The 12,374-nt window shown below is 42.2% G+C and overlaps 1 protein-coding gene across 1 annotated transcript; it reads right to left on the bottom strand.

Annotated features, from left to right (window-relative positions):
- Window positions 1-11,821: 11,821 nt before the first annotated feature.
- LOC118579172 (transmembrane protein 258-like) lies at window positions 11,822-12,064 on the bottom strand. Its single transcript, XM_036180291.1, has one exon. It carries the CDS (start codon window positions 12,062-12,064, stop codon window positions 11,825-11,827), a length of 240 nt encoding a protein of 79 aa, XP_036036184.1. The 3' UTR covers window positions 11,822-11,824.
- Window positions 12,065-12,374: the final 310 nt, after the last annotated feature.

Raw genomic sequence — 12,374 nt, 5'->3', positions numbered from 1 at the left:
CATCTTGGCCTGGTGCAACTTCTCAGCACTTGTACCATCACAGCTTTCCAATACTGCTCGATGAACAAATTTTAAAGCAAAACAGACCTTAAGAGCAATTCCCACATCTTTTGTCTACATCTTCTTGGTTGAAAGTCTTCTGGACTCAACAGAAACGGCCCAGACATAACAAAAGAGCTGTGTGAATGACAAAGAACTGTCACCTCCAGTTTGTCACTGTTTGGACAACTAATCTGACTTGTGGGAAAGGAGGAGGCAGAGGAGACAGTGCCTTTACTGATTTCACAGCTGTCTAACACCTGACCTCACTGACTACTGCTTACTCCTGTATGTAAGCAAAGCCTCATACACTCACATGCAACTGTCCAGCTCTGATCCTCAACTGCTACCTGCTTTCACTCCCCTGTGCAACCCACCTCTGCTGTTCTCTTACTGCTGAGACACAGAGTGAGCACATACTGGTCATTCAGGTACCTGGTGTGCCCAGGCTCCTGAGTACAAGTCCAGAGTTCTTATGCTGTATCTTGTCAGGACACCTGGAGCCTCCCTAACTCTTTCAGTGAAAGAAAACTCTTTCATAGTTATACACATGTGGTCCCCTGGCTGTCATAGCATAAAAACACAAGGTACAGTCATGAGTTAGGTGACTTATTGGTTCCTGAGCTGCATGCCATAAACACATTAGAGTGTAAAGTGGAGTCCTCATGTCAGAGTTGGAAGCATGGACATCTGGGCGGGGATATTTGGTTGAGAAAGTAAGCAAATAAAGTTAAAAGGGGAGAATGTTCACTGTCTTCACTCCTAGTTCATGTAACCGAACTGTTTTCACTTTCCATACTATTTCCTCTAGAGCAGTGGTTCTCAACCTCCCTAATGCTGCGACCTTTATAGTTCCTCATGTATGAGGGCCCCAACCATAAAATTATTTTCATTGCTACTTCATAACTGTAATTGTGCTACTGTTATGAACAGTAATGTAAATGTCTGTGTTTTGCAATGGTCTTAGGTGACCCTTGTGAAAAGGTCCTTTGACCTCCCCCCACACCCGAAAGGAGTCACCACCTATAGGTTGGGAACCACTGTTATGAAGCCTTTGTAGAGTCTTGATAGCTCTTCCTTTAATCAATCCTTTAAAACCACCAAAGAGGTCGCTTTGGGAGATACATGCTAGGGGGTGAAACTTCTTCCCTTGTGCCATTGTTTTCATGGTTTCTTTAGACTGTCCTGTGTTCTAAAAGGCTTGCAGAAACCCTGAAAGGTGCTCCAGGATCACACGTATATAAAATCCCATAGGAAGATTAATTAGGACCTTAAAATAGTGGTGTGTGTGTGTGTGTGTGTGTGTGTGTGTGTGTGTGTGTGTGTGTTGCTCTGGGGCATAGTTCATGCCTAAAATGTTGTATTTTGATGATATGTAATATATATACATATCGACCACACACACACACACACACACACACACACACACACACACATACATTCTAGTGTCACCCAGAGTTGCTTCTGAGTTTACACAGTATAAACAAGGAACAGAATTTACATGGCTGAACCCACACACACACTTATGAATTGGAGGGTTGACTTTGTGTTTGTCAGCTTTTCTGAAAGGAGGTCTTTATTCAGCTACACATCCCCCTTCAATAACATTATCGGTTACTTTGGGGGAATCAGATGTAAGCCTCTGATTCTTATCAGGAACACAAACTGCCCCAATTCCAAAACTTACTACAGGAAGCTCTAGCAAGCAGTCCATTTCTGCCTCTCCCAGATGCATCTGATTTTACATTAATATCCAAGAGACCGTCAAGGACTCCATTTTCTAAACTGCCTGTTCCTTAGGGTGATTGGGGGCTTGTGTCTTTCATTGATGCAAACATTAAAATGTTTATTTTTTCCTAAACATGCTGCTTTTCTTTGGGGATATTAATAGAGGGCTCTCTAAGTTTCAAGTACATCTTTAATAGAATGTTATGACTAATATAAAGCCGACTCCTTTCATAACAACACATAGTCTAGAAGTTCTAGGCTCAGAATATTATTAATTTTGTTTTGAAGTATATTTAAACTTTCCAACCACAAAGTATATTTCTGCCTGTTCAGTAAACAGTTGCTGCAAATACCAATAATAACAGCAATAATAGGAGAGTTTTTGTACTTACCCAAAAGTTCAAATTTCTTCTATGTTTGAAAAAAAAAAAAAAGGAAAAATGGTCCATTCTGGTGAAAAAACTGTCTGGTGTCTGTATTTTCTTCCTCCTAAGATGTCAGAGAAAAATAACTTCATTTAGTCTTGATTACAGTGTCACTGTCCAGTACTTCTAGGTGGATACCAGCTCAGACCGGCTGAGTAACAGCAGGGTGTGTCTGGTGCTGGCAGGGTGTAAGGAAGTGAAAAAGCAGTTTCGATTCTCAGCTAAGGGAAGACGTTTTTCTGAAATGCTTTTTTTCCCCCTGTTTCTCTCTAGTACCAACGATGCCACCTTCTGGTTTGTTTGAGTAAAGCCCAAAGACTTCAAGAATGAGATTTTTGAGCACTGGCTCCAATGTCTACAGGCAAACTATGGGGGATTCTGTTCAACTGATCACCTGGGAACACCCAATTTCTTTTATTTATAGTATTTAATATTGTTTTATCATATATTTTGTTGTGATAACTGAATACCACAGGCTAGGTGATTCATAAACTAAAGAAATGTGTTCTTTATGTGTTTTGGAGGCTAAGAAGTTCCAGGCAAACGAGTTGCACCTGAGGAGAACATTCTGGCTGCCTGGATCCCTATGTCCTCAGGTAGACAGAGCAGCACAGGCTGAGGTAGGGTAGGCTTGCTCCCTTGGGTCTCTCTCCCTCACCTAATGAAGCCACTATAGATATCATGAGGGTTAGGTGCCCTCAGTTCCGCATATAATCCTGATTACCTCCAAAGGCTCCACTGTAAGATACCATTGATGTAAGTTCTCAGGAGTCAAGTTTAAACACAAGTTTTAAGAAGTTACAGACAGGCTATAGCACTGAATGCATGCCAATTTCAAGTAAACTAACATTTTTATAGCAATGCAACACTTCACTGGATCACTTTGCTTTAGCCATTAGTGTTTATAAATCTTTATACTAAATAAGCTATTCAAGAACAGCGCTACAAGAAAAGTTTGTTAAACACACACACACACACACACACGTGTATATATATGTGATTGATAGATGTTAAATGATTGTTTCGACATCTAAAGGTATCATTGGAGAGTTCTTATTAATGGAGAAATAGTTGCTATTTCTGAGGAAAGCCTACACAAGCTCTGTCCCGGCACACACAGAGAGTCTCTAGATTGGCTCCAGGTCCATTTTCTTAAGTCCTACAACCAAATGTGTGCTGTCTTCAACAGCAGAGTCTTACCATTTAGTTCCCATGGGCAACCAGGAGCAATGGCAATAAGCTGTATTGTTTTGGAGGGGCCTCTGGGACCTCTCTGGTTCTAGAGAGGTGTCCCATACCTCACACTGGGATTTACCTATAGCTTCTGTGACCAACATTATCCCCCATTGCTGGGTTATCTTTACTCATACTCTCCCTCCCAATGATATTATTTTTGTTATTTTATAGAGTAATATGTTTCCATATGGCTTTTTCATAATCCCTGGTTTTGAATAACCCTTTCCCTCAATCCTTCTTTTCTCCATCACTCATCTCCCCAACCCATCCACCACCCTGCCCTCATTCAAATCTTTTACTCCTTTAGTTTGTCTGTCTACATCCACATAACATGTATGTTACTAGCCCTCCCACACACACTTTCCATCCTTCCATCTCCCTGCATGGTGTGTTTCTTGCTTCCCACTCTCTATAGACACTCCAACCTAAACTCAGAAATCTAAATTAAAAATTAGAATCCCTTATGAGGCAGAACAGTGTTTGTCTTTTTTGGTTTGAGTTACCTCACTCAACATAATACTTTCCAATTCCACTCATTTTTCTGTAAGTTTCAGATGTTTTAAAGCTGAGTACAATTATATTTTGTATATGTACCACATTTTCATTATCCATCAGTTGATGGATATCTACTGATGGGTTTCCATGGGTATAGGCTGGGTCCACTTCTTAACTATAGTGAATAGAGCAGCAATGACCATGGGTATGCAGTTGTAAGATGTAGATACCTTTGGGAATACCACCAGGAGAGGAATAGCTGGATCATGTGGTAGTTCTGTCTTTACCCTTTGAGAAGCCTCCATACCAGTTTATACTCCTCACAACAATGGATAAGTGTTCCCATTTCCCACATCCCTGTCAGTGTCTATTGTTTTCTTGGTAGTAGCCCTTCTGACTTGAGGAGGTCGTCTTGGATCAGGTCAGATTTACTAAAAGATGAAATCAATTCACAATTCCCACAAATACAAGAGTTAGTGGCAATGCTGCCTCTCCTTTCACCAGGGAGGGATGGAGAAGGTCCAGAAAAGTCACCAATGTGGCATTAGGAAGCCCTCCAGAGTCCAAGAGATGGCGACTCTTCCCCCATCAGGTTCTTAAGGGGTCAGGTATCTTTAGAGAAGACCATGGCCATTTGGCCAAACCCCACTATTCAGCTGGTCATTGCTCAGAATTCCCACAACAAGGCAGAGTCTCAAAGTAGCTTTATTTGTGTTTCACTGATGGCTAAGGATGTTTGGTACTTTTAAGAGGTGCCATGAAGACAGCTGGGGGAGAGAAGTGATCAATGATTTTATCCAGCTATTAACGGTGTGTGATGACCTGCCAATCATGATGTGTCCACTGGTGCTATAGTGGCATGACAAGTTAACCACTTTCTGACTGAATTTGAGTCCTACTCCATAGGACAAAATTAACTTCAGGCACTCTGAATCTTATCAAAAGCCTATGCCTTGGAGGTCACAATTATTGTTTTGTTAAATGGACATGTCAAACAACTTTCTAAAGATTTGTTTGTACTCATAGACTGGCACTGCTCTAAGCCTTTGTCAAAAAGTGCTTCTTCTTCATTGTGATCAATACAGGTCAAAGTGTTGAGAGAAAATGACTTTTGAGTGCTTGGTCCTAGGTGAGGGATTCATCTTGAGAATATGACAGAGCTATTGGAATGACAAGCTCTATATAATTGCATTCTGGGTATAGAGACAACCTGATGCATAGAAGACTCTGAATAGATGTTAATTTTGACTACAATAGTGTTTTCTGCACTGCCCTATTAAAGGCCCTATTTTTCCTCTTAGCTCTAAAAATACTCTATGTAGAGAGCTGCGTGTAGCCGCACCCTAAAGATGGCTCTGGCTTCTACCCTCTGCCTTCCCGATGGCAAACACTCTTTATGGTAAACAGCTCCTTATTTGGCTATGGCTGGATTCGTGTGCTGCTGGCATATGCGTGAACCTGTGGACAGGGCCCACGTGGCTGCTTGGGGTTGGCAGCCCAGCCCTACTTAGGTGCTGGGAGAGGCTTGCCCCAGGAGAGAGAGACACAATGCAATTAATCAAAGGTCTGAATAAACTGTGATAAGAAGGATCCCGGTATCGCGTCTTCCTTGCTGTCGAGGCGGGTGCGACAAGTGGTGGCCCGTACGGGTATAATCACCACGTCTCTCTCTGATTCAGAACTTATTACAGTCAGGCGGTACCGGTAAGTTCTCAGGAAAAAAAACTGGGGATCCACGACAAAAGCGGGTAACGCTCACCTGTAGAAGGGAGAGCGGGATAGCAGAGCTACGATAAAAGCAGACGGGTAATTCTAGAGCCGCGATAAAAGCGGACGGGTAATTAGACAAAACAAACAGGGAAACCGGAGGGCTGGAACAATTCTGCAGAGGCTCTGAGAAACCTCCGAGAAACTTCTCAAATTGAGGAAAGAAAAAAAAAAGTATACTAACATGGGCGCTTCCTCCTTGCACCCAAGTTTTTTGGCTCTTAATGAGCTGCTTCTCTCTAAGAAATTGAAAATAAAAAGAAGCACTCTAGCACGATTTTTGCAACAATGTGATGTAGTTGCTCCTTGGTTTGCAATTTCTGGAAGCCTCACAGTGCCTTCCTGGGAGAAATTGGGAAGAGACCTAGATTTGGATTGCAGGTGCAGATCACAGTATCATAGCTAACAAAGATTGGCCTCGAAGTTGGCCTATACAGGCTTCCTCACAAACATTGCAGGGACTGGGTTATGCCAGTGTTCCAAATGTTAGTACAAATTTGTTAAATTGGCAAGATTCCGAAGGTCACTCTGGCGTTATGCAACCCTATGTCCTTGAGCTTCCAGTGTCCCTCTGGGGGAGGGATCTTATGAAATCCATGGGCTTTCAGTTGAGTAATGAATACTCCAAAGAATCTAAAAATATTATGAAAAACATGGGGTGTCATCCTGATTTTGGCCTGGGAAAATTTTTACAAAGCAAAAAGGAGCCAATACAAACAGTACCTAGGAAACCCAAACAAGGGTTGGGTTTTTCCTAGGGGCCGCTGAGGAGGGCATTCCCATAACCTGGGTAGTGGAGGAGCCAGTTTGGGTTCCTCAGTGGCCACTCTCCTCTGAGAAATTACATGCTGCACATCAATTAGTGAAAGAGCAATTGGAGAAAGGGCACATTAAACCCTCTCTTTCTCCCTGGAATACACCCATATTTGTCATCAAAAAGAAATCAGGAAAATGGGGATTGTTACATGATCTTAGAGCTATAAATGAACAAATGAGAATTATGTGACCTGTATAGCGTGGTCTTCCATTGCTGTCAGCCTTGCCTGAAAATTGGCCTATTATTGTGGTAGATATTAAGGACTGCTTCTTTTCCATTCCACTGAATAGCAAAGACAGTGAGAGATTCGCTTTCACTTTACTGTCCACTAATCATGAGGAACCTGATAAAAGATATCAGTGGGTTGTATTGCCACAAGGCATGGGAAACAGTCCTACAATGTGTCAATTATTTGTAGCAACTGCTTTAGAACCCCTGAGAGCACGTTTTCCTGGCCTGAAATGCCTCCATTATATGGATGATATACTGTTAGCAGCTAAAGAAGAGAGCATTCTTCAAGAAGCATATAGCTCACTTGTAGAACTGCTAAAGCAAAAGGGACTCTGTATTGCCCCTGAGAAGGTGCAACAGAGCAAAGTTGTCAATTATCTTGGCTCTAAAATAACTAATCATTATATCATGCCACAAAAGGTAGAGTTAAGGAAGGATCATCTTTGCACATTGAATGATTTTCAAAAATTATTAGGAGATATAAATTGGATAAGAGGAAGTTTAGGAATGGCCAATTATGAGTTAAAACCATTATATGATATTTTAATTGGAGATGCAGCCTTGGATTCACCAAGGCAATTAACCAGTGCAGCCCGAGAAGCCTTAACAAAATTAGAAGATAGACTACAAAGAGCTTTTCTTCAAAGAGTGCAAAATAATTATGATATTACCCTGTGCATTCTGCCTACCCAGTTACAACCTACGGGAATTTTATGGCAAAAAGGACCCTTGTTATGGATTTATACTAAAATCTCACCTGCAAAATCAATTGAGTATTATCCTACTGCCGTAGCATTGCTTGCGCAACAGGGTATTCAGCAATGTTTACAATATTTTGGGACATCACCACAAACGCTAGTTGTTCCTTATGATTCTACTCAAGTCAAGGTATTATGTGCTGCCATAGATGATTGGGCAATACTGCGTTGTACCTATCCAGGACACATAGATTGCCATTATCCTAAACATCCACTATTAACTTTCTTTAAAGAACATCCTGTAGTTTTCCCTAAAGTAACTGCTTCAAAGCCCATTCCAGGAGCAAGTGTTATATTTACAGATGGGTCTAAGACAGGCTGTGGTGCTTATATGGTGGATTCTAATGAACCTGTAAAGCATCAATTCTTGCCAGGTGCACCTCAACAGGTGGAGCTTTCAATAGTTCTTGAAGTTTTCAAGGCTTGTCCATTTGCATTTAATTTAGTGTCAGATTCTAGTTATGTTGTTAATGCTTTGAAAAGCCTTGAATGTGCAGGGCCCGTCAAATCTTCTAGCTCGGTTAGCTCATTATTTGGCCAATTACAGAAACTGATCTGGCAACGTAAAAATCCCTTTTTTGTGCAGCACATCCGTGCACAAACTAGTCTGCCAGGTCCATTGGCTGAAGGCAATGATATAGTGGATCAGTGTACTAAACAGAAATAGATGTTTGTGGCTTCTGCCATACAACGAGCACATGCTTTCCACAAATAATTTCATGTTAATGCAAGGACATTACAACAAAAGTTTTCTATCTCACGTGCGGATGCATGAAAGGTGGTACTAGACTGTCCTCAATGTGTCATTTTTCATCATCCTTCTAGCTTAGGAGTTAACCCTCGTGGTTTGCTCCCCCTAAAAATATGGCAAATGGATGTTACACACATCTCTGAATTTGGACGTGTCAAATATGTACATGTATCTGTTGATACCTGTTCTGGAATCATTCATGCCACCCCAATGGCAGGAGAAAAAGCCTCTCATGTCATTGCTCATTGCTTAGAAGCTTGGGCAGCATGGGGTAAACCTCAACAGTTAAAGACAGACAATGGTCCTGCATATACTGGACAGAAGTTCGCTTCCTTCTGTCAACAGATGAATGTGCAACTTGTACATGGCCTACCATATAATCCACAAGGTCAAGGCATTGTGGAGCGTGCTCATCGCTCCTTGAAGGAGTTGCTTCAAAAACAAAAAGGGGGAATAGGCTATGGCCATACCCCTAAGGACAGACTTTCTCTTGCATTATTTACTCTGAATTTTTTGAATTTGGATGCTTCCAATTGTTCTGCTGCAGATTTATCTAAAAGGTTGTCTAGTTATCTTTTAGGTAATTGGACCGGAGAGTTTGATAACCTGATGGACCAGCTGAGAGTGGCTATTGTCACGGTGAATTTGACTCCAGTGGATACCAGACTGGTGGAGGGATTGTCTTCCTGGATTGCTACAGCCATGGGCCACATGAAGGAGTGGGCGGGAATAGGAGCTCTAGTAGGTTTACTGGTGCTCACCTCCCTAGTATGCTTGTGGTGCATTTGTCGCATTAGGATCTCACAGCATCGCCATGCAGCCATGATTGTCCAGGCCTTTATGGCCATTGATGCAGGGCAGTCCCCCCAAGCCTGGTTGGCTACTTTAAAAGATATTTAGGCACAGGATGCGAGGCCTGCGCACTGCACTTGAGGTTATGATACGCTGACCTCAAGAAGAGCAAGTCTGATTGCATGTGGGTTGGTACCCTAACTCCCACCTCTGTGAAAAGGGTATCAGACGGGTCTAGTGTTCTCTGGGTGGACGACGCCTGGACAAACATTAGTACATGTTCCATTTTAGCAGAGATCAGACCTCTACTCTTGCCTGTTGCTTTGTAAAACAAAAAGGGGGAAACTGTAGAGAGCTGCGTGTAGCCGCACCCTAAAGATGGCTCTGGCTTCTACCCTCTGCCTTTCCGATGGCAAACACTCTTTATGGTAAACAGCTCCTTATTTGGCTATGGCTGGATTCGTGTGCTGCTGGCATATGCGTGAACCTGTGGACAGGGCCCACGTGGCTGCTTGGGGTTGGCAGCCCAGCCCTACTTAGGTGCTGGGAGAGGCTTGCCCCAGGAGAGAGAGACACAATGCAATTAATCAAAGGTCTGAATAAACTGTGATAAGAAGGATCCCGGTATCGCGTCTTCCTTGCTGGTCAAGGCGGGCGCAACAACTCTATACTACCTACTGTCTGTACCTAGTGCCATTCTCTCTTACCCTTATTGGGGCTGCATCTGCAGTATCCAAGTGCTTTCTACTGCTAACTAAAACTGAGAGCTGCCTGATCTCAGTATTGGTTAGAGCAGTCTGCATAGCCCTCTAAACAGTAATGATTTACAAAAATTCGTGTGAGAACTCACCAGTGAATGAAAATGAGGACATGTGGGTCCAAGGTGTGGTTGAGGAGAAGGTTTTATTGTAGGCACAAGAGACAGAACAGTCAGAGGCATCTGGAAGAGTCCAGAGCAGGGAGAGAAAGCAGTAGACTGGGCATGGCCAGTAGACTGAACCAGGAGAGAGAGAGAGAGAGAGAGAGAGAGAGAGAGAGAGAGAGAGAGAGAGACTGAGAGACTGAGAGAAAGGAGAAGAAGGGAGGAATAGAAGAGGGAAGGGCAGGAAAGGGGAACAGGGGACGGAGAAGAACCAACTGGCCAAGAGAAGAACCAGGAGCACCAAGAGGAACCAGGAGGGTGGGCGGCTGCAATGGCTGGTTCATATTGGAATCAGAAGTTGGGGGCAGGGAAGCAAAGCTCAGGGGCTGGAGAGGTTTAGGATAGGGGGTTGAGATGAGAAGTGCTGAGAGGACCAGGACTCTAACAGGTGCTTGTGATGCTGAGAAAGCCTGGTGGCCAGAGTCTGCTTTGATATGTTAATAGGCACCTCAGCCATTTGTCCTGAGTTTCTCCAGGAACTAACTCTTAGGTCTCAAACTCAAAATGGCTAACTGATGTGGTTAGTCAATATATCAAAATAGACTCTGGATGCCAGTCTCCCTCCATCCCTACTCACAAGTACCTGTTAGAGAATTATTCTGGCTGGTTTACCCCACCCTCTACCCTAAACCTCCAGTCTCAAACTCAGCACAAATGGCTAACTCTAACAACCAGAAAGACTCACAGAAAATGAGACAGGCAGACTGTAAAGAGTAGAGAAGACAAAAATACAAATACTGGAGGACACATACATCTCAAAGATCGCAAAACATAACGAAGAAACACACTACACACACACACACACACACACACACACACAGAGAGAGAGAGAGAGAGAGAGAGAGAGAGAGAGAGAGAGAGAGAGAAAGAGTAGGAGGAAAAAAGTTACCATGATTTCTCCCTAAGTTCACATCTTGTCAACACTGGAAACTAGAGATAGTGAAATGCCAGAAAAATCAATCAAAATCTTATTTAAAAAAATGATTAGTGATTAAATAGATGACTCAACTAAATAGATAAATGAATGAAACCAATTCAGGATCTGTAAGAAAGTTATCAATATGGATGAAGTAGCCAATAGTTTAGACCAGAAACTGTAAATATATGGGGGAAATACTTAGCAAGGAAATTGATGTTAAAAGACAACAACAACAAAATGGTAAAAATGAAGAGTCAGGTAGTCAAACAAAATAAGCAAGGAACAACAACAAAACCAAACAGTGGAAAGTGTCATCCATAGACAAGACAAGCAGAAGAAAGATGTCAGAGATGGAAGACAGAATGAAGATAAACAAGTATAAAGAAAGGAAAGAGTATGCCCCAAACTTTCAAAAACTATGGGACACTTTCAGAGATCATGACTAAGAATCTACAGGACGAAGAAGGAGCTGAAATAAAGAATAAAAGCGTAGACAATTAGTTTCATGAAATCATCACAGAACATTTTTCAAGCCCACAGAAGGAAATGGACATATACACTCTCCATGCACTTAGAACCCCAAAAGACACCACCAGAGAAGAACTTCTCTATGACATATCATAGTCAATTTTCAAAAATATAAAGAAATTTAACAATATTAATGATGGTGGGAAACATCAATCCCCATACAAGGGCAGAAGTATCAGAATACATCAAACCTGTGATAATGAAGCCTGAAAGTGCAAGAAGGCATGGGATCGTGTACTTTAGTGCTTAAAAGTAGATACCTTTAACAAAATTGCTATTTCCAGCAAAATTATCTTTTTTTTGTCACACATCTGTCTTTTTTGTAAACAGCAGGTGGGACACTTGTAGCAATGGTAAAAAATTAATTTACAAAAGCAGGGACTTGGTGAAGCTGCCTGGTGGGTACTCTTGGGGACTCATACGTAGATGCCAACCCAGAGCAGGAGGAAGAGGACTCCAAAACCCATGAAGAGTGAGGCCACCAAGGAGATGAGGAGCTCTTTGTAAATATCACCTGTGTACTTGGTGGAGGTAACCTCGTAGACGAAGAACCAGGCAGTGAAGAACATGCTGATGGCCAGAAGTACCACAGTCAGGTGTGGGAAGACAACCAGGTTGACTGGGCTGGTGTACCTACTCATGGCCTCGAGCTCCATTTTGCCCTGCACAGGATAAACCACCGGTCCACCACCACCGGAAGAACACGTCGGCAGGAGCAAGCGCAAAATTATCTTTTAAAATTGACAGAGGAATAAGAATTTTTCAAGATGAGTAAAAAATAAACAATTAATGACAACAAGCCAACATTGCAGAAAATATTTAAAAGAATCTTATACACAGAGAAATAATGAAACCAATATAATCCAGAATACTGCAGAAAAAAAGGTATTTAATGACAAACTCAACCAACAAACCTCTAATAATAACAGGGAAAGAAGAAAATAACCAGGAACTCAACCAAATAGA

Source organism: Onychomys torridus, chromosome 3, assembly GCF_903995425.1.
Source record: "Onychomys torridus chromosome 3, mOncTor1.1, whole genome shotgun sequence".
NCBI lineage: Eukaryota > Metazoa > Chordata > Mammalia > Rodentia > Cricetidae > Onychomys > Onychomys torridus.
This window is presented reverse-complemented; position numbering and strand designations above follow the sequence as displayed.